This window comes from Rousettus aegyptiacus, unplaced genomic scaffold (genome assembly GCF_014176215.1).
Source record: "Rousettus aegyptiacus isolate mRouAeg1 unplaced genomic scaffold, mRouAeg1.p scaffold_m13_p_6, whole genome shotgun sequence".
NCBI classification, from domain to species: domain Eukaryota; kingdom Metazoa; phylum Chordata; class Mammalia; order Chiroptera; family Pteropodidae; genus Rousettus; species Rousettus aegyptiacus.
The window spans coordinates 110,876,689-110,899,159 of record NW_023416309.1 but is presented as its reverse complement, the minus strand read 5'-3'; the positions used below and the strand labels follow the sequence as shown (position 1 = coordinate 110,899,159).

Below are 22,471 nucleotides of genomic sequence, written 5' to 3'. Positions count from 1 at the left end.
TGATAATATGCTTTGTAATAAACCTATAAATGGAAATAATGTGCTTTTCTGAGCTCTGCGAGCTGTTATAGTAAATTATGGAGTCTGGGGTGGGTCGTGGGAACCCCTGAATTGGTAGCCAAGTCAGACAGAAATGCAGGTACCTGGGGGCCCAGGACTTGCACCCTGCATCCAAAGGGAGGATGCTTTTGTGGAATCGAGCCCTGTGGAGCTGGACCTCACTCTGGGCAGTCAGTGTCAGAACTGAATTAAATTATAGGACACCCAGTTGGTGCCAAGAGAGCTGGAGAATTGGTGGTTGATGTGGGGGGAAGGAACCTCCATGTTTGGCGTCAGAAGCGCCGTGGGTTGAGGAGCAGTATCTTTCCCTGAATCTGTCTCCCCACGTGTGGTCGAGCTCCCTGTCCCTCGCCCCATCTCTGCCTCTTTCTCAGGTTGAGCTGGAAGCCTGTCGCCCAGCCTCTCCTCCAAGGCCCCCTCCTTTCCCCACTCCGTATCCCGCACCTCAGCAGCCACTGAGGCACCTCCAGGGGACCTGGGTCCTCGCCCGGCCGGGGCCCCTCAGCCGGCCGGGGCCCCTCAGCCGGTAGAGCACAGGCGGAGCCTGACTCCTCATCTGTCTAACTCTCCGTAGCTGCTTCCGGGAGCGGCTGCCTCTCATCATCCTGTTTCCTCTGACAAGGATGAGGGCAGTGAGCCCTCCCCAGGTTTTTATTGCTGAATGACTAAGTCCGAAGGGGTTTGGAGCCCGAGGTGGGGAAACATTCCGAGCCTCCTATGCCTGGTCTTTAGAGAAAGGCCCCCGGGGCCTGCCAGCGTGGTGACCCCGGAAAGGAAACCTCGTAAAGCTGTAAATGCCACGGGCCCTACTTCCATTCTCACTCGCCCGGGCCTGCGTGGGTCTGTGTGGGCAAGTGTTATGGGGGCTGCAGGACCCTCTCCCCGCTCTGGATATGCACACGCCTGGGGAGCTGCTCCACAGGGCCCTGGACAGTAGCCGGTGGGCGCCCTGGTGGGCAGGGGAGGATGCTTTCTCTGGATGGAGATGGGGCGGGGGCAGCAGCAGCTCTGGCCCCTGACACCTGCCATCACTGCCCCACGGGGGCTGTCACCATCCCACAGAATCAAACTGCCCCTCGCAGCCCTCTCTTCAAGTCACACAAGGTGAACAGGTGGGCGAGGGCAGGAAGGTGCTGTTTACCAACTGTGGGTTAGAGATGTGGGAACCGAGGTTCAATGGAGCAAATGACCTGCTAGGAGGTGCAGAAGCCCGGATGTCTAGCGTGGTCCACGCAGCCGGCCACCTTCGCAGGACACGTACCTCGCGCCTCCTCCATGCCCGGCCCGGCACACCCCACACGCACGAGAACAGCGTCACTGCCTCGCCTCGCAGGGGAGGAAGACAGGGCTCATGCTCCTCAAGTCATTCCTCCAGGCCTCTGGGTGCACAAGGCTCAGGGCCGTGGGATTCGAACCCCAAACTCCGGGTCTTTCCATGGCAGCCCCTAACTCTCTCCACCCTGTTCACTGAGCCACCTCCCTGGGCTCTCACCTGGCACAAGGGCGGCTCAGGGGCTCCCCAGGTGAGGGGCTCAGCTGGCAGGACTCGGGAGGTGGCATGGGGGACAGGCCGAGCTCACTGCCTCCCCTTCTTCCCTAATTCCCGTGTACCGCCCTCCCACTCAGCCTCCAGAGGCGCCCCTCACTGCTCTCTGCTCGTGTGCACAGATGTGCCTGTGTGTGTGTGCATGCGCGCGCGCGCGCGTGTGTGTGATGTGGGCGAGGACCTGATGGTAGTCTCTGCAGGCGTGGGGTGGCCTAGTGGACACACACAGCTTTCCCAGAAGGTTGTGTTTGTTGTGAGCTGAGTGTGCTTGTGCGTCTCTGAGTCTCTGCTCGTTTATCTTTGCTTCGGGGCCTCCAGGCTCCCCAGAATGGGGGTGTGCGCATGTGTGTGAGCATACGTGTGTGTGAGCGTGTGTGTGCACGCTCCATGATTCTGTCTGCAGGCCAGCTTTAGACTCCTCCTCCCGCTCAGTATCCACTTAGAGGGCTCCAGCTTCTTCAGACTGGAGGGCTGAAGCTCCGGCCACCCCAGCCCCTTCGCCCCATCCCTCACCCTGAGCTGGGGTTCCCGCCAAGCTTCCTCCAACCTCTCTCTGGGTGACTAGCTTATTGGAGGTCAGAGCCCTGGGTTCAGGAGGCAACAGGGGAGAGACCAGTGGCCCAGAAGGCAAGGAGGAGGCTGAGGCAAATCTACCTTTCCGGGCAGCCAGGGTCACAAGAGGCCTGGGTGGGCCCTTCCCTGGGCTGGGGTGTCCAGATTAGACACACGGCTCTGCCACTTGCTGAGAAGGCTCATTTGGTGTTTCGGCTGTCTGTGGGGAGAATTATACCCCACATCATAGGCCAGTGGCAGTGATAACTTTATGTAAATTCTCAGCTCAGGCCCCGACAGCCAGGAAGTGGAGGACCAGTCCAGGGCCCTGGTGTTCAGGAATCAGATGATGGGGAGGGCTCGGTGGGCATCAGCCGGGCCTGGGCAATCCTGAGCTGGGGGCAGAGAGGGCCAGCATGCTGGGTGGTTCCCAGGCTCCCCTCTCCGTGCTCCCCACACCTTCTGCTCAGCCTGGTCAGCACCGCAGAGCAGAAGTAGGAGGAGTCATCATGCCCCTGAACCCCAGCTCCCTATACACACTCGCACACACACAGACACACACGGAAAGCATAGGCTAGGAGGAGAGGGAAACAGAGAGCATGTTTAGGCCCTTTCTTGCTGGAAAAAAAAAAAAACCAGTTTTGTACTATTATTATCAATGCCAACATGTGTTAGATTTAGGTCATGTCAATATTCAACATAACAATAATGTTATAATTGCAACATTACAACATTAGCGATGACTGTATCTGCCGCGAGCACTTGCCCGTGGCGGTCCATTAATACCCATAGTACAGAAACGATCTTACCGTTCTCTGCAGAGACCCAGTCGGGTGAGTGCCATCACCCTCACCCTCTCAGAAAACCGAGGCTCAGAGAGGCCAGGTGACTTACCTGAGGTCGCACAGCCAGGGCGGGAACCTGGGTGTGTCTGAGTGCAGAGGCCCCTCTGGACACTGTTCTCGGCCTCCACACTGTGCAAGGACCACGGTTCCCGCTACCCTTCCAGCCCTGGCACCAGCTCCGCCAGGCCCAGCACACACCCTTCAGGCTACCTCATGCCCCAGAGTCACTTACACGCTGCCTGCGGAGCTAACATGACTCGGGAGGTTAGCTCCACAGTCAGGCGACCCTCGAACAACCTCACTGGTGGGAACTCTGGGTTGCTAACAGCTCCAGTCTTGGATTTTCAACAACCTAACTTGCTATGTAACTTTGAAAAGTAGCCCGGGCCTCAGTTTCCTCTCCTGTAAGATGGGGACAGGCTGCCAGCCCGCAGAGCCTTGGCAGCGTCCCCACCAGCTCACAGCTGGCTCCCTTTCCCTCACCCCTCCCACTCCCTGACCTGCCCCTGGGACATCACCAACCTGGCTTCGCCCCTGAGGAATGGCTGGCAGCCCGGGAAGGCAGGATGGAGGCGGCAGGCAGCCGGAGCAGGCCAAGGGGAGGGTCCTTGGAGGCGAGGCTGATGCCGAGACACCCCGTCTTGGATGCCAGTCCCACTCTCAGCTGACCAAGCTCTGAGCCACTTCTCCCCCAGCTCACTCAGCCCCACCCCCGTGAATAAGCCACTTGCCTCATGGAGCTTGACCTCACTGGGCTTTGATGATTGGGGGGGGGTGGTGGTGGTATGAATGTGTGGAAGACAAGAAGGGGTTAAAGACCCAGCCACTTAGGCTCAGAGCATGGAAATGGTTACATTGCTGGAGGAGATGCCTTGTTAATCCACCTAAGCACCCCTCAGCCTCCCAGTCCCAGCCCTGCTGGTCTCCAAACCCAGCCTCCACTCTAGGGATCCCCCTCCAGGCCCTGGGGCCGGGGCTGGGCTCCTTCCCACCCACCTCAACCACAATAGTCATTAACCCCAATGAACCCCAGCAAATAAAGATCTGAATGGCAGAGGGGAGGACTCACCACTGCCCCAGGGTGGAGAACTCCAAAGGTTTCAGAAAGGCCAAACTCAGCGTTATTTAATACCCAACACCCCACGCCTTTGTTGTCTGAGTAGGTCCATGGGGACCCCTTCCACTGGGGCCTGGAGGGAGGGCTCACCTGAATCAGGACCGGAGTCTTCTCCACCATCCGATGGTTTGTTTTAAAACGTTTTATTTCTTCTCATTCTCTTGAGCCTGTTTTCCCAATCTTTCCATGAATCCATCTATTCATTCATGGTTTACAGACCACCTGCTCCGTGCCACACACTCGCGAGGCCCGGGGATGTGGTGGTATTCTCCAAAGAACAGGAAGGACCTGTCTCTCCGCCAAGCCCCATCCCCTTCTTCTTCAGCGAGCCTGTTTTGACTCGTACTAGTCTGTCCATCAGCTCGTAAATATTGAGCTCTGAATGGATACAAGGCACTGTGCTGGGTGTGGTGGGTGCGTAAGTTTGTGTAGGGGGGCGAGCAGATTGGAGGTTATGGAGGAGGTTCAGGAAGGCATGAGGGTGTGCCCAGTTTGACGCCTTCAGGAAGCTCACAGTGCAGTGGCTATGGAGCAGAGGTGGCTATATGGTCATTTATGCTACGTCCTCTTTGTGGGCACACAGGAAGGCTATGATTCCAAATCTGCCCGTGGTTAGGCTGGGGTTAGATGCCGGCGTTCCGGCCAGTGGGACGAGGATGGAGGCGACGAGCAACCACCTCCAGAACTGGAGCTAATGCCTCTCCATGTTGTCTCTTCTGCTCGCTCCCGTGGCCATCGCGGTGGCCTGCGTTGGAGATGGAGGCATCACGAGATGGCAGGAGCCTGACTCCCCGAGTCACCACCCGACCCACAGCAGACCGTGAGCAAGGAAGAAGTCCGTACTGCATTTCGCCACGGAGACATTCGAGATGGTTTGTTACAGCAGCTAGGATAACGCGTCCTGACTGACACAGGCAGATGACACAGACGTGCCGAGCACGCGGAATCCTACGGCAGGACTGCTGTGCGCAGAGGGGGATGGATCCTTGCGTGACGGCTGACGTCTAAGGCAAGCTGGTAGAAGAGATCAGAGGAAGGGCCCGGCGCAGAGCTGGAGCGTCTGGCACACAGTAGTTGCTCAGTAAAATCGGTCGAGCGAGTGAGATACACCAGAACATTGGAAAAGCTCGGTAGGGGTGGCCGGTGTCAAGAGAGCACCAGAGGGTGGGTGGGGTTTGGATGGGGGTGGGGATAGAAAAGTGTGCAAGGGCACCATCTGTCCAGGGGTCAGAGGTCAGTGTGCAGGCAGTCTGACCCAAGCAGCAGAGTAAACAGAGATGAAGCTAGAACTCGGAGGCCCTCAGATGTCAAGCTGAGCAATTTACACCTTACACCGTGGGCCAGTGGTTTCCAAAGTGGGGGTGGGCACGACAATCTATTGGGGCATGGGAAGAAAATATTAAAACTCTCATTGATACTTATCTCACTCCTTATTTATTTATTTACTTGTTCATTTGTTTGTTTGTTTATTTTAGTCTATAGAAAGATACTACCCGCCCCTGCCATCTACTCCCTTGGCACCCTGTGGTGTTTAGGGGATCAAAACCGTCTCCAAACTGGTCTCCTGCAGTGCAGTGGCTAATCCATCGTGCCAGACAAACCTTTGCAAACACCACACTACACAAGTCACTCCTAGGCTCTGAGGCCTGCCATGGCTCCCCAAGTCTGCCAGGGCAAGCCCCGACTTCTCGGTCCCCCGTTGGTGGCACTTCCGGCACCAACTGCTGCCCTCGCTAACAGTCTCCCAACTCCACTCCTGCCCCATGCCTTGAGCATCCGGAATACCTTGTTCCCTTCCTTCTCCTCCTGGTTTCAGTTTGTACTAAATCAAGTCTGCCTCCCTCCAGGGAGGCTGCCAGCCAGCCCCGCCCCATGGGGATTCCTGGTTCCTCCAAGCTCAGCACTTGCCTCCTTTGCAGCATCACTTAGATGTCCGGGGGCAGCCAAGTCCTGGAGAGGAACTTCTGGGTACCAGGAAGTTCCCTAGTTTATATAATAAAAGCAGTGGGATTCTACCCTTATACAGTATATTCTGATATTGAATATTAATATCGAATATGCTTTTTAAAATTGTACATAGCCCTTCCCCGAAGATTCTAATATGTCAAAGAGAGAGAGAGAGAGAGAGAGAGGCTCAAAGGTGGGTTGGGGAGGGAGAAGGGCCCTCCCTCTCCCTGTTTTAAGAATCTACTATAGAAACAAAAGGTAATTGGAAGAAACTTCCTGGATTTGATTTCTAGTTCTGCCATTTAGTAACTGGGGGGGGGGGGGTGGGCGTTGGGCAGATCACTTCATCTCTCCAGGCCTCCATGGATTAAATAGGAATGATGCCAACCTTGCCAATTGTGGGAAATACACAAAACCTAATAAGTAGATGAAAGTCGATGGTAACTGCAAAGAGCCAGGTGTGTGTGTGTGTGTGTGTGTGTGTGTGTGTCTGGGGGCAGGGGAGGTGAAGAATTTGTCTATTAGATTGTAAGCCCCTTAGAATACCAACCTGGTAAAGAAACCTTGCCTTTTAATAAAGAATTGGAGGAATAAACTCGTAAGAATTCATGAAAGAAAACGCCAGGGAAGACAGAAGGAATCACAGTCCGGAGCTTCCCTGACCCTCCCTCCCCCCATCTCTCTCCTCCCCCATCCCCACTCCTCCTGGTCTCCTTCCTCCTCATCAAAGGTCTCTCGCTGAAAGTGCTGCTGCCCGCACCACAGCAGACCTCGTTTTTAAAGGGACTTCCATGTAAAACCAGGGGGAAAGTCAAACAGAAACGAAGGAGGAGCGAGGATTCTCGGAGGTGGTGACTTGCGTTCCCAGGACCCAGGCCGGCCTCCAGCAGCACTGGGTGGGGGCCTGGGCTGACGGGAAGGGGCTAGGTAGGACCCAAGTCTTGGCAAGGAGTTTGCTGTGGCCTTGGCCTTGGTCCGGGGTTCAGACCTGGGCGCCTGGGAGTGGAATTGCGGAGGGAAGTCGTTCTGAGTGGTAAGGTCCATGGTCAACGCTCGCCCCCAAAATTACTGCGCTGGAGAGCAAACTCTCCATGGGCCATCGCTGCTAAAACTGGACTCAGAGGGGACCCCACTCCACCATCCCCCTTAAACTTTCTGCCCCATGAATTTAAAAATCTTCGTGTGCCAAGCGTTGTGGCGGGTACTGAAGGCACAGCTTGAGCAGCAGCGCGAGGTGAGTCCCTGCCGGCTCCGGTGGTCAGGGACCCCGGGGATTCCCACTACGGTCCTGCGTGTCCGGTTCCCCCGGCCCCGCCCCCCACTCCCGCGTCCCCTGCACCCCAGCCTCCCTCCGCCCCACCTTCGCGCATCCACCGGTTCTTCCTGCGGCGGTTCTGGGCCAGAGGCGCCCGGTGACCTGCACGCACCGTGACACCGGGGGCGGGTGGCCCCAGCCGCGCGCCTGACTCCGCCCCGGCCCGCCCCCGCTCGTGCTCAGAGCCTTGTCCGCCGCTGCAGACGCGCTGGTGTCCTCGGAGTCGTCCGCGGCCCCATGGAGCCGGCGCGAGGCGCACCCCAGAGGAGCGGCGGGGCCGAGGCGCTGCTGGGGGAGCTGGAGGCGCGGGTCCAGGACGTGGTGAGGGCGAGCTCGTGGTGGGAGCGCCACGGTGTGGATTGCGCCATCCTTGCGCTCAGCCTCCTGGCCTTGCCACCTGGTGAGGAGCACGGAGACTCAGGGACAGACAGGTTGACAAGGGGCTGGGCTGGAGGTGGCGATTCGGGAAAGGGGATGTAGAGGGCTGGGGGGCGGCGGAGTGGGGGAGTCACTGCGTGCCCGGGACTCCAGGACAGAGTCACAGCCCAAACCCGAAAGTCTGGTTGGGGTGTCCTGTCTTATGTCCCCAGAGAACTTGGGTGCTGGAGCAGGGAGAAGGCTGATGGCATGAAGGACAGCGGAGGAGAAAGTTGACGGGAGTCACCGGAAAGGCGGGGAGGGATGAGGAGACCTGGGGGAGGGGGAGGATTCTCCGCAAGGACGCCAGAGATGAGGGGGCTAGTGGGGGGCGGGGCGGGGAGGCGGTGTCCCCTGGACCGCTGCTCCTGGTTTGGACCCCCACCGTGCCCGGACCCCATCACTGCGCCAGAATCAACACTCCTGCAATGAATGTCCTTGGGGGAGTCAATGGGGCTTTGCTTTGTCCCACATCCTGCAGAGAGAACCAGCCCGCCCCCCTCAGGCCATAATGGGACCTGCCTCACTGCTGCCTGTGCGGGCCCCAGGGCTGGGCCCGCTGTGGCCTGGGCTCCCAGGTGTGGAGGAGCAGGTGTCTGGGCCAAGATCTCGGAGAGCTGGAGAAAGAGCCTGAGCACCCGCTCCCCGCAGGGTTCCTGTGCCTGTGCTCTGAGAACGCCCTGGTCTTTGTCCTGGGCATCGCCGTCCTGGGCGTGTGCCACTACACGCTCACCGTCAAGGGCAGCCACCTGGCCACTCACGGTGCCCTCACCGAGTCCAAACGCTGGAGCAGGATCTGGGCGCTCTTCTTCGTGGAGGTGAGCGCAGGAGGGGGCGGGGGATGGGCGGCTGCTGGTACCATGGGGGTGACCTCCCTGTCTATGCCTGCGGGGGTGACGGACACAGCAGGGATCCTGGTTCAGGGCCTGGGCCTGACTCCTGGGTGATTGACAGCTGTTAGCTTCGCTCATTGTCTCTGGAGAGAACACGTGGTCAGCCGCCAGGAAAGGGTCAGCAGTTTTTTGTTGTTGTTTGTATGTTAGTGTTTTTATTTTTAACTGAAGAGTTGATGCGGTTATGCAAAGCCGACAAAACTCTGTGTGTGTGTGTGTATGTGCGCGCGTGCACGCACGTGCGTGTGATGAGGTGGCCCTGGACCACCACCTGGGCCAGGGCCCTGCGTTGCACAAAGGACAAGCTCTTGCTGCCCAGGACCCTCTTGGATCTCCGCCACACCCATTGTCGCCTCCTCCTTCCGGGTGCCTGTGCTCTTCCCACGCTGGCTCTTGGAGGGAGAGGTGGACAGGATGGAGGGGCAGTGACACTCCAGATTGTTGTTGTTTCTCTGCTAAATTATCCCCATTACACGTCCCTCCCTCCACTAGCATGAACTTCCCTCTGAAGACCCACTTCCGGCCCACATGAGAATGTTCCGTTCCTCCTACTAACATGCTTCAGACCCTCTCGCCGGCCAGCCCAGTGATAACCCTAGCCTCCCCCTGCAAGGGCACCAGCCTTTCCCTGTCCTGGGTGGTGTCACTGGGAGTGTCACTTTTATCCTTGGCGACTGGCAGTGAAGATGGGCCACAGGAAGATGGAAGACAGGGTGGGTGGGCAGAGCCACCATGGTTTAAGTGCTAAAGCCTGAGAAGGATTAAGTCCTGAAATCAGAAGGCTGTAGGGACTCCCCTGCCTGTCACTCACAATGTAGACGCTCCCCTGAGTGGGACGAAACGGGCTCTGCCTGGTTACTAAGCTCTGTTGTGCCTCAACTTCAAACCTTCCTTCCAAAGTTGTCTTTGTGCTGCTGGGGGCGGAGTCACAGCTGGTCCGCTGGGAGCACAGGCCGGCTCTGCCCCTCTCCCCAAGGAGTGTCACCCAAGGGATGCCAGTCACCTTTATTCGAGTCCTATGTGGTGGAGGAACCAGAGCAGAGAACTCCCAGCCTGGTCAGGATTCTCGAACGTTCTCCTTCCAGAAGCGCAATGTGGCCGTTGTCCTCGGGGCTGTCTCTCCGACCTTCCCTTTGCTTGTTCCCCCTGCCCCCCCACAACCCTCAAAGGGTGTTAGTCTGTGTGTGCTGAACTATGACTTTTATTTCTTTTTTTTATTTAATCAAAAAATTTTATTTAGAGGGCAAACTCAGATCTGCAGGACAAAATATACTTTTGTAAAAAAAAAAAAAAGTTTTTATTTTCAAAATAATTATAGATTCACATGATGTCGTAAAAATAGGACAGAGAGATCTGGTGTAACCTTCACTGGATTTCCCTCACCAGCTGCACTTGCGTGTCATTTAATAGCAAACCGGGAAATTGTCGTTAGTACAGCCTGTGTGCGCATGTGTGTGCGCATGCGCGTGTGCGTGCGCGCGTGTAGTTCTATGTCATTTTATAGGTTGCAAAATGCACTTTTAAGCAGCCCTCCCACCCCGCTGCTCCCAGGTTTGGAGTGGCTTCCTCAAGGATGAGCCCGGGGTCTCTGGGAAGAGGGCCTCCTGGCAGTTCCCACTCCTGTGGGCCTGTAAAGCCCGGGTCCTGGCGGAGGGGACCCTCTGCCCGTCAGAGGCAGAGGGCCCTGGATCAAGGCTAGGCGGTCTACGGATGGCCGCACTGAGTCTGGTGAGTGTGCCCTTGAGGGAAGGCCTGGGAGAGAAAACGGTGGGGTTGTTTTCAAGGGGGCAGAGGCTGCCCAGCTGGGAGCAGAAATTGGGAGGGAAGTCTGTTGGACGGGGACTTTGGGGGCCGAGGAGTGTGGGTCGTGGCTGAGTGGGCAACTGCGGTATACTCAACATCACCGAGCTTCTGCTCCCTGCTAAGCCCCCCGCTGGGTGCTGGGGACACACAGTGAATGAGACCAGTTTCTAGTTCCCCTGGGGCTCAGAGTCAGGTGGGGAAACGGACAAACACAAATGACATACAGATAATAAAAATCTTGGTGATATCAGCGGACACTTATTGGGTCCTTATTGTGTACCTTCCATGAATTATCTCATTTAATAGTCACGCCTCCTTAGGTGTTTGAAGCTGTTATTACCTGTTACACTCACTTTGCAGATGAGGAAACACTAGTTTGGGAGGTTAAGTCACTAGTCCAGGGCCACTCAGCTGGTATGAGGAGCGGCTGGGAGCAGGGCAGGCAGGACCTGATGACGCCATCGGCTAAGTGGTGTGAATGCTGTGAGCAGAGAGGGGAGACATCTTTAGCTATCAGTGTGTGTGTGTGTGTGTGTGTGTGTGTGTGTGTTACTGGCATTTAGTGGGTAGAGGATGCTGCTCAACATTTTACAGCGCACATGGCAGTCCCCCAGAATGACCTGTCCCCAAATGTCAAGAGTGTCAAGGCTGAGAACCCCTGGGGAGAATGTCCAGAGGAGACAGCACAGGGCAGGGCTGGCCAGGCTCAGAGCAGGAAGGTGGTTTCAGACGGAGCGGACGTGTAGACAAAGGCACGGACACGGGAAACAGCACAGAAATCTGGGGGCTCTAGAATCTAACGGGGACCCTGGAGAAGGCGGGGCAGGGAGGCCCACGTGCCAGGCAGAGGAGTCGAGAGGTTCCTGGGGACAAGGCCTGGACGTGGAGAGAATTTTCTCAGAGCCGTGTGATAGGCTCAGCACTGACCGTACTGGCCTGCCTTCCTCAGGACCAGGCGCTCGGGGCCACCCCTGGCTTCAGCCCTCACCACTGTCCCCCTCTCACCCAAAGGTGCTGACGTACCACCTTATCCACACGGAGCCTGCCGCAGGGCCAGCCTGGCGCCTGGGGACTCGTACTCAGGAATTCACATTCTCACTGCGGAGGGCCGCCAGCTGTAGCAAATAAAACACAGGACACCCAGTGAAGTTTGAACTGCGGATGAATGATGCATGCAGGCACTCCTCGGGGCATACGTCTACAAAAGGCGACGGGCGGTTTATGTGAAACTTAAATTTATCCGGGCTTCCTAGTCTCTATCTTACAAACCCATGGCCCCCAGCGCGCCTAAGCCAGTGAGAAGGAGCCGCCCAGCACCCGAGAGTCGGTGAGAGGACCAGGAGGGATGAATGGGAGCTGGGCAGACTCCCGCCCAGGGTCCATCCTGCCCAAGGGCCGCTGCCCGGGGATGCCACACAGCTCCTCTTTCTCATCCTGCCCATGCTCCCGCCCTCCACCACTGTGCCCGCGTCTGGAGTGGCCCCACACGTCCCAGGCCCACTCTGGAAATCTGGCCTTGCCCTTGATCCCTCCTCCTCCCACTCCTTGCCTTCCCCAGGACCTGCCCCCGGGCCCGCCCCTCCGGTCCTCACCATCTCTCAGCTGGCCCAGACCTGGCCGGGCACCTGCCTCATCCCGCCCCTCCCCGTCAATCCAGTAGAGTGACCTATTTCACACCCAGCTTTGGCCATGTCACAATTTTATTAATGATGGTTTTTAATCCTGCAAAGGAGTGTTTGTTTTAAAAAAAAATTAAAGGAAAATATTAGAGGACACACGAGAGACTGAGAGCCCCCCTTGCCTCCCGGGGCAGCTGGGGGCTGGGGGAGGCGGAAGCCCCTCACTGCGCACTTTCTGAACTCGGAATTACGTGAACATATTACCTATTCAAAAAATAAAGTAGACAACTTACGCGACTACCTTTGGCCACTGGCAGAGGCCCCAAAGGGTGCTTCAGTGAACAAACAACTGAATGAAGGAATGATGAACAAATGAGAGACCTGGGGCTCCGGTGTTTCGCTGAGAGACGTCAAGGGGAATTATACTGACATCTGCCCCTGACGTCTGGCTGCTTGCAGGGCCTGAGTGCCGCTCGGAGACTGGAGCTCCTAAGTCTTCCCGAGGAGCACAGAGGGCGATGATATCAAGACGCGGCACCGACCTTGAGGCTTCCAGAACTTTTTCTGGGTCTGGAGGTGGAATCCTCTCGGGTGAGACCTTAAAATAACCCTTTGCAGCGGGACAGTCCATCCTCTAACTACCGCCGCAGCGCGGGACCATTTCCCACTGCGCTTCGGTCGACGGGTGTCCACACACGTGGCCAGGCCGTGAGCCGCGTGCAGTCTCCCCTCCTAGCCCGAATCCGCCTCTCTTCTTCTCTGAAAGAACATCTAGATGGGAGTGCGAATTCCAGTGTTACAGAAACAGCCTTAAATCTGTTCTTATTCACATCGAAAGGCAAATCAAACACGGACTCTGGGAGCGTGCGCTGAGTCACAGATCACGTTACGTACTGCACAGGTAGCCTGTCTCCCCCCCATCCTCGGGTCTGGGCATGTGGCTGAGAACCTGACCGAGGACCTCACCAGGCCCTGAGGCTCGGGCTCTTTCTGTGCTCGGTCTGGGTCAGGTTCAGGTCGGTTCTGGCATTGCTACTCAAAGTGCGGTCCGCTGCTTGGTCTGCGCGGAGAGGCTGAGCGTGTGCCAGAGGGAAACTGACTTCGCCGCTAAGCAGACTGAGGCATGCAGCTGGCATTTCTTGATGACAGAAGCAGTGCGGATAGGATTTGGCCCTTGGCGCAGATGTGCGTGGAGGGAGCAGTTAAAAACAGCCATTTTTTCCAGTTACGTGGGACAGAACTGTGGGGTTCAATGCACACACTTGCGGGCCTTGGGCAGAGGCAGGCGACTCAGGACATCCTACTAGACGCTGGCCGCAGCCCCCTTCTGCCCCCTGCCAACAGGCTTGTGCCACTAACTTGAACCAACCAAGGGGACACAGTAGGGGTACCCTCCTGAGCAGACGGGTCTCGGAGACCCACAGGCCTGGAAGAGACATTACTTTAATTGACTAGTCACCTGCCCAGCTCTGCAGCCTCTCCCAGGTTCTGTCCCTCTGTGAGGTTACAAAAACAGCAAAACCCGCTCCTCGGTGGGTTACATCATCTGGGAGCAAAGCACCTGGTCCTGTTTTCGATGGCAATGCCATCCTGAATTAGCATTTACCTTCCTGCCCTCCGCCTTCGCCTTGGGAGGGGCGGTTCAGCGTTGGTTTGCCATATCTTCCCACGTCTGTTGGAAAACTTCAGTTGTGACATCGTGAACTGTGCTCTTCAGCGTCCTTTGGATAGGGGTTTGGCTCCTCCTCCGCTACAGGAAGTGGCTCATCTCGGGGGCCTGATGGCCTTCCGCTACCTACCTAGCTGAGTGACCTGGGGTGGCCACATGGCCTCTCTCTATCTCTGTTTCTGCTTCTGTCGACTGAGAATAATAACACTGCCCACCCCCTGGGCTTGGAACACTTACCAAGTCACATCTGCAGAGTGCGGGATGCTGGGTGCCCATTGGAGGGTGTTCCGCTGTCTTTCCCAGGACCCCGGTGACTGGAACCTGGAAACTCTTCCTGTTTTCCTGGAAGCTGGCAGGCAGCATCTTCAATAAAATTAGCAAAATCTTCTGGCCTGGATGAAATATTGGGAGAGGACATTTGCATGTCATTTGCATATATCTGCATAAGAAGCGCCTTAGTGTCTCTTGCCTCTTTTGCCCTTGGATTGACAGTTATTAGAATAAGAGAACTGCTCCTGGTGACCACTTTAGGAGATTCCCTCACCTGCCAGAGAGAAGTCACCCCAGGGACAAATTAGCTGTCGGGCCCCCACCAGGGCAGACCTCACCCCGGCGCCACCCTCATAGCCGGTTCAGGGGAAGGTCTCCCTTTGCCACCAGACCACCCCCACCCCCCGCCCCCCTGCTGTGGGCTCAGGATGCAAAGTAGTGTTAGCGAAAGGTACAGACGTTTTCCAAGATAAACACGCAGGAAGTAATTGTAATCTGATGCCAGCGACTTGACGAGCAGTGTGTCCAGTCCCCTCAGGCTTGCAGGCTGCCCGGGTGGGTGGTCAGCGGCAGAGTGGCAGTCCAGGGGCTGGTGTCACGCCCCCCGGCACTTTGCAGCACCACGCCAAGTGAAGGCAGTTGTTTTGACTGGCTGCCCTCTGTCGTCACAGACACCTGAGAGGTAGCTGATGGTCAAGGCTGATTAGCTGGGGGGCGTAAGGCAGGAAGGCCCCGGACGTGCAGCGTCCAGGGATGGCGGGCTGTTCTGTAGGCTCCCAAAGGCCCTGCTTTGCTCTCGACTGTGCCTGACGTGGGCCCCGGCGCCCTTTCTGGCTCCCTTCTGCAGGTGTGCACGGCCTTCCCTGCAGAGTATGCCAAGTACGGACACGTCAAGATGCACCACGGACACACCAACGTGCTGGGCCTGGGGGACTCGAGCACGTGGCGGCTGCCTTTCCTCAACCGCTACGCCTACATGTTCCTCGCGCCTCTCTTGATCCCCGTCATCACCCCACTGGTGGCTGTCGGTGAGTATGCCGGGGCCTGGGTCCGGAGTGCCCCGTGGAGGCCTGGGCTTCTCTTTCCTTCCTTCCCTCCTTGGTTCATGGGGGCTGCGTGTGGTGGAGGTGAGGGGCCCTGAGTCAAGATGGGACAGAAGCTTTCTGAGACAGCTAGGCACAGTGGAGAGAGCCTTGGACCCAGGGCCGAGTCTGGCTCCGCCACTTACTGCCTGGCGACTTCGGGCAGGTAACTTAACCTCTCTGACTGAGTGAGCCTCAGGTTCTCCCCTGCTCCTCCGGGGCAGTGCGAAAGCACAGTGAGGTCGCAGAAGTGAAAACGCTTCGGAAAGGCCTCACACCATACTGCGTGTTATAATTTTTAATATCACGGGAGCAGCACGTATGGCGGAAGGAGGAGGGTCTGCGGGGCAGCCAGACCTGGGTGCAAGCCTCGGGCCACCCGAGGTCAAGTGGCTTACTGCTCCACGTCCTCATCTACCAGATGGGCGAACCCACTTCTCCGGGCCGCGTGGGGATGGGCACCACTGAGCCGCCGGGGAGCCCCCGCGCGCTGGATCCGAGCCTTGCCCGCCCCCGTCACTGCGTTTCTCGCCCTGTCTCGCCCTGTCGGCAGAGCGGCTGAGGAAGGCGGAACTCGGGATGGCTCTGCGGGGGCTGGCCCTGGTTTCCCTGGGCCTTTATTCTCACTACTGGCTGCTCCTGAATGTGTCTGGCTTCAGGAGCCCCTGCTCGGCCCTGGCCTGCATGCTCGTCACCAGGTCACTGCTGGCCCACCCTTACCTCCACGTCAACATCTTCCAGGTGAGGTGCCCCCTGCCCTGGGCGCTGGGGGGCTAAGGGGAGCATTCTCCATCTGAGGAAGCACCCCCCCACCTCCCACCCAGCCCTCTACTCTTCTCTCTGTGGGTCGCCACAGAGAGCTTTGGTCTCAGGTAAGGAATTCGCTTCTCTTCGACACTGGCTGCCATTCCCACGTGGACAGCAGATGTGTTAAGAACCTTTGATGTGATGTGCAGTTGGGTAGATTAAGCCCTGTGAGGACACAAGTGATTAGCCCCCGGCTCCTCCCCTGAGGGCACTTACGGGGATGACCCCGAGTGAAGGGCAAGGGGGGCCACCGCAGAGGCCCCAGCCCAGGCTATGGGCAGGCAGGCGGAGGAGCTGGAGACAGAGGTCTTGCAAGGCCAGGACTCAGCACAGGGTCCAGGACCGTTTCCATAGGAACAAACACCTCCCTGCTCCTCAGACCAGTGAAGACCTCGGGTTAGAGCATCCTGCTCATGACGGCCCCAGCGCTTAGCACGACTGCCATGAACGACCTCATTCCGGAGCTGTGTCCCACCTGCCTGTCTTGTTAGGACGGACATTCCTGTTCACTTCGCACTCGTTAGACCCAGGACAGTGCCCGGTGGAGGCGGCTGGTGCACAAACCTGTTGAGTGAAAATGTACACGCGGGCGCGCGACCTTGATCTTGAACGATGAGCAGATTTCGATTGGCGAAGACAAAGCGGGGAAGGGTCTAGACGGTGGGCAGCCGCAAGCTTTAGAGTACCACCGGACCCGAGGGGTGCCCCTCATGGCACAGGTGGGGAGAGAGGCCCAGAGATGGATGAGACCGAGCTCAGGGCATGGAGAGGTGAACCCGGCCGCCTCACGCCTCTTCCAGGTCCCGCCAGAGTGAGAGTGAGGGGGGCAAACGCACTCACTGGTCCCCAAATGCTAGGCGAGGACACCTGGGGAAAGGGTGGGAGGTACAGGAATGGCCCAGGCCGTGACCCACACGTCCGTCACAGCACATCGGGCTGCCCATGTTCTCCCGGGACAAGAAGCCCCAGCGGATTCACATGATGAGCCTGGGCGTGCTTAACCTGCCCCGGCTGCCCGTTCTGGACTGGGCCTTCGGTCACTCCATCATCAGCTGCCACGTGGAGCACCACCTCTTCCCCAGGCTCTCTGACAACATGTGCCTGAAGGTAGATGAGGGTCAGGCTGGAGGGGGCTGGGATGTAGGGAGTCCCTGAGGGCCGAGGGTGCATAACCTTCAGGATTCGCTGGAGCCCTGAGTCCCCCAACAGAACTGGACAGAGGTCCCCAGGAAGGGCGGCCCAGTACGCAAGCAGCAGTGTGGGTTTATTACTAGAAGTGCGACTCTGGCCAAGTTAACTGACCGTCTCCAAGCCTTGGCTTCCTCATTCGTCAGATGGGAGTAAGCAGTGTTTATGTGGATGGGCTTTGAGGAGGAAATGACGAAATGGGTCTGAAATGTTGGGCATACGGTGGGTGCTTGGTAAAAGGGAGCTATGATTTTTACCCATCACAACAAGGAGGACTGTCATGCAGTCGGGGGCCCTGGGGGGATGCTGAGGGAAAGCCCCCTCTTCCTTGCCTGCTGGGAGGGGGAGAGGCAGGAATTCTCCAAGGCCCTGGGCTCCTTCAGACCAGCACAGGACAGGACGGACAACAGCTGGGGCTGGGAGAGGAGGGGGGATGGGCCTGCCTGCAGCCCTGGCTCAGCGGCCCCTCCTCCCACCCCTCTTCTGGCCGGCAGGTGAAGCCCGTGGTGTCCCAGTTCCTCCACGAGAAGCAGCTGCCTTACAACGAGGACACCTACCTGGCTCGCTTCTGGCTGTTCCTCAGTCGGTACGAGGAGTTCATGGTGCAGACCCCTCCCATCACTGAGCTGGTGGGCCTGCAATGAGGGGCGGCCGGCACAGGAACCCTGCTCCCCTTCCCAGGCCCAACCCTGGTTCTCCTGCTTCTCTGCTGGCCGGTCCAGGGGCCGGGCCGGGGCGGGCCCTTTGCCAGTGGGTGTGGCCTGGGCGTGGAGGCCCTGGGCGGGCAGTGAGGCAGGGAGCTCAGGGAGCTCGCACTGAGGGTTCTGGGGGCCGCTTGCCCTGCTTGCTTTTCTGGGTTGCCAGGGATATCTGGAGGAAAGGAATAAAGGCGGCTGGGGACTCTGAGAAGTCTGGCCAACTTCATCTCAGGTCTAAACAGCTGGATTCCTCCCCTGCTCTGCCTGAGCCTTGGTAGGGCTATGGGAAGGTGGCAGAGGTGAGGACAGGCCCCGTGCAGGGGGCAGGCTAGGAGGGGGCAGCAAGAGAACAGGATCAGCCCTTGGCTAGGGCCTCCCCGGCGCCAGGAGTGCCATACTCTTAGTTGGCCACTGCTTCTCTGTGCCCTCGGAGGCTCTGTCCACTAAGGAGCCCTCTCCCCAGGGACCACGGGGAGGTTCCTCATGGCAGGTCTTCCTGGTTTCTCAGCCAGAGAAGCCCATGCAAGACACCGGCTCAGCATCTCCCAAGAGCCACAGCATCAGCGAGATCAAAGTGTATGTGTTTTGTGAGGAGAGGACACCGGGTTCTGGAAGTAAGGGGAGAAAGAATATAAATAGCTTTGAGCATGACCTCGGCTAATTCTAGAAAAAGTCTGCTTTGTCCCATGATAGTTCGAAGGAGTGGACCTGGAAGAATTATCAATTGAGAGAGAGAAAAATTACTGGGAGGGTAACTGAGGCCGGAGGGGGTGGTGGGCATAGGGTCTGGAGGACAGAAGGCCTTGGAGAGGGAAGGAAGGAGGAGAAGGAGTGTGGGGTGCCAATACGAACCCCTGAAATCAAGGGCTGGGCTGCTTTGTGAAAGCATCGTCTGCAGCCTGGGAGGGAGGCAGGAATGTCAGGAATTACTGATGCCAGCCAGAGGAAGAGGTTGAGGTGCTAGGGGGCACCCGGGAGAGCCAGCCTAAAGTGGGCAGACCTGAGAGAGGGCTGGGAGCTGGCCTGGCTGGGGGCCGGAGGAGGGGTTGCAAGGAAGGGCCCAGCTGGAGGCTGAGGGAGGGACAGAGGAAGGAGGCCAGAGCAGTTAGTTTAAAACAGGGTTTCTTACCTTGGCACTATGACATTTTGGCCAGATCATTCTTTGCTGTCGGGGCCTGTCCTGTGCATTGCAGGATGCTTAGCAGCATCCCTGGCTGCTTACCCACGAGGTGCTAGGAGCCCAAGCTGTGACCATCAGAAATGTCTGAAGTCATTGACGAATGTCCCCTCGGGAGCAAAATCAGCCCTGGTCGAGCACACGCAAGTCATGTTCTGACTGCATAATCGCCTGGTTTTCCAGTGAAGTCCTTGGACAGGGCGAAGGGCATGCTGCCCCTGATGATGTCAGCCAGTGGGCTGGGTGGGGGGGGGTGCGTGGACAGGGTGAAGGCCACACTGCCCCTGATGATGTCAGGGGAGGCTGGGCGGGGGGGTCAGGTGGCAGGCGAAGACACTCTCTAAGCCTGGTCCTATTGGAGAGCCTAACTCTAGTGAAGCCTTAGGTGGCTCTGCTCTGCCGGGAAGCTGCCCCCGGTCCCCAGACCCTGCCTCTTCTACCGAAGGCCACAGCTCCAGTCAGGCACCTTCTTCTGCAGCCGCAGCTGCCACTCCTTTGAAAACAGCTCCTTTGGCCTGGGTGGTAGTGGCTTCCAGCTGTTGCTAGCCCAGGGGAGCTTCACTGTTCCCTTAATCCTGCTCACACCTCTGTACAAAGTTCCTCCATTAAACTCTCTACAATCTGTACCTTTTGAGCATGCCATCTGTTTCCTGCTGGGAGGCTGACTGATAGAGCAGAGTTTTGGATCCTCACAGCCTTTTGGAAGGAGATGGGCTTGGCAGCCTCTCCAGCCTATGGTTTGCTCTAACTTACTGCTGCTCTTTTGAAATGCATTAGTAGGTCAGAACTGGCCCGTAAAGTCTGGGAGTGTGACTAATTGAACTGCTAATTCTCCGCATGAGAAATCCAATGTCAGTAAAGGCTCCATTATAGTCCTGGCTAATGATTATGACCATCCTAATACCTAACAAATGGCTCAGTGTTATTGATCTGGGCGCATAGTCCTGGCTAATGATTGCGACCATCCTAATACATAACCAATGACTCAGTGTTATTGATCTGGGCCTCAGCGGGGGATAGGCAACAGCTGAAGGCCCTGGTACCAGACTTGGCTGTACCACAGGCACCTGGGAACAAGTCACTCGATCACTTTGAGGTTTGATTTTCTCTTGCTCTGAGGATGTGGGCTGGGAATGCACAGAGCCTGAGAGGTAAGGGGAGGCGACAGGAGTGAATGAAGCCCTTCTAGGGCTCTGCGGTGACCTAAGGTCTAACGTACAAAGGTGAATCGGAGGCGGTAATATTGATGCTGACAATGACAGCTAACATCTATTCAGAGCGTATGGCACATGTTTACCTATGCCACCTAATTTTAATCTTTACAAGAAGTTGGTACTATTTTTTCTCACGTTACACATTATGAACATAAGCCTTGGAGAGATTAAATTTCTCAGCATCATATAGCCAGTAAATGGTGGGAGGATTCTAACCCAGCGTGTCCAACTCCAGAATCTCTGCTCTTAACCACCAAACACAGTGCCTCCGGGAGGGGAGTCCTATAGGGCTTTCTGGGGTATCTGATCCTGAATCTTCATCTTTTCCTCCTATGTGAAAGGATAATGGATGATTTGATCATTAAGACAAATTCTTTATGAGCATCTATTGTGTACCAGGCACTGCGTGAAGCTTTGGGGGTATTAAGAGTGAATGCGTTTGAGCCCCAACCCCTGGGAGCTTACAGTCTAGGGCCAGAGTTGACAAACTTTTTCTGTAAAGGCCCAGATAGTAAGTATTTTGAGCTTTGTGGACCATATGGTCTCTGTCACGAACACTCAAAGCATGTCGTGCCATCAAAGTATGAACAACTATAGACATGTAAAGAATGAGCATGACTGTGTTTCAATAAATTTCATTTGAATCTGCGTAATTTTCACATGTCACAAAATATTCTTTACATGTTTAAAAGCCATTTAAGAATGTAAAATCCATTAGCTTGTGGGTAGTACAAAAACAGGTGTTGGGTGGGATGTGGCCTGCGAGCCATAGTTTGCCTACTCCTGGTCTAATGGGATAGGCACAAACACGATGACTCGTTAGACATCAGAATGGTAGGGGGGAGTGGGGAGTGGCAGGAAGGGGCACGAGGAGCTCCTGGGGTGCTGGCCACGTTCTCCTTGGTGATCTGGGGAGTGGTAATGTAGTTACATCTGTGATAATGCTCAAACAGTACACTTCTGATTTGGGCACTTTCCTGCGTGTTATACTTCAATGAAAAAGATCATTAAAAAACAGTAAAGCAGTGTAATAGGTAAAAATGGGGCAGGGTGTTAGGGGACAAGAAGGAGCCCTCACCCAGCTTGGGAGAGGAGGAGTCAGGGAAGGGTTCTTCAAGGAAGCATCTGAAGAGATAGAAAAGGAAACTGAGGCTGGCATTAGGCTTACTGGGTCAGATACGACGATGGATCCTGTCATTTAAAAGTGTATTTAGTTCATCGTGAAGTTTTTCATTAATTTTGATCTTTTTAAACGCTGCATTAAATATTATTTATCTCGATTACTTAAGTTTTCGGCATCCCCTTAAATTTTGCACCCAAGACCAGTGCCTCACATTATTCCAGCCCTGTGGGACAAGGTCAAGTCCTGCTCTGTCTTCCGAACATGGGGCAAGTCGCTCCTCCCCTGTTTCCTCACCTGTGTAAGGGGGGAGGGGTGAGGAGGGCCAAGAGCTCTGTGGATGAAAAAGGGGTTCTGTGGAAAGTAACTTCACAGGGTGACCTGATCACAAATTCCTAAATGAGCAGGTCATAATGGGTAGTCACACCTCAGTCTTATAATTTTAGTGAGAAATTTTAAAGCAAGCTCCGTCCATTCTCCTTGTGCATCTAGGTTAACACACCTTCGAAATGACGGAAGCGATACCTTCGAAGCTGTAATCACCCCCAGGAGAGCTCAGTCTGTAATCCAATCCCTGCCTTGCTTCCCCCCACCCCTCCCACCTTCATGTAAATCTTCCTTGTGTTCTTCCCTTAATTTCAAATGCAGTAAAAAAACCAAAAAACAAACAAATGGACAAACAAACAAAAAAACCCAAAAAAACCTACAAACTTATTCTCAGGAGCATTTTAGGTTTTACTTCCTGGTAACTGTCGCCAGTTTTGGCTCAAATAAATTTTTATAAAAATTCTCTACAGTTTTGGACAGTTCTTACACTGACACCAGTAAGGTTTAAAATTCTCCCTGGTCCAACCTGGCCAGCATCTTGATGGGGTCACCCTGATCGGTGAAATGGGTTGCCGAGTTCCAAGCAGTAACCCCTTTTTCCCAAACATCTGAACTCTGGTTGTTACCCCATTGACTTGCTTGAACCGGACTGATGATTGGCTAGCATGCCAGGCAGGGGAGTGGCTATCAAAAGGGAAGGCGGTGGCGTCATCAGTCAGAGACCAGAGCCTCCGAGGGAGACAGAGGCTTAAGCAAACTCCCCTCTAATTGGTTCCTTTCTACAGGCGGGATTGAAACAGCGATG

The 22,471-nt window shown here is 56.2% G+C and overlaps 1 protein-coding gene and 1 long non-coding RNA gene across 3 annotated transcripts; one reads left to right on the top strand and one right to left on the bottom strand.

Moving 5' to 3' along the window:
- The first annotated feature begins 7,619 nt into the window (after nt 1–7,619).
- On the top strand, nt 7,620–18,310 carry FADS6 (fatty acid desaturase 6). The gene is made up of 6 exons (XM_016132573.2): nt 7,620–7,782; nt 8,451–8,617; nt 14,901–15,081; nt 15,689–15,876; nt 16,870–17,049; nt 17,625–18,310. Exons 1-6 carry the CDS (start codon nt 7,620–7,622, stop codon nt 17,772–17,774), a joined length of 1,029 nt encoding a protein of 342 aa, XP_015988059.2. The 3' UTR covers nt 17,775–18,310.
- Nucleotides 10,016–14,450, bottom strand: LOC118603978. Of its 2 annotated transcripts, XR_004951558.1 has the most exons (4): nt 12,408–14,450; nt 11,519–11,610; nt 10,836–10,976; nt 10,016–10,444 (listed from the first exon to the last, which is right to left on the bottom strand). It is a non-coding gene; the product is annotated as an uncharacterized LOC118603978 (long non-coding RNA). The 2 variants fall into 2 exon arrangements; XR_004951557.1 differs by lacking the exon at nt 10,016–10,444 and having other exon boundaries at nt 10,652–10,976.
- Nucleotides 18,311–22,471: the final 4,161 nt, after the last annotated feature.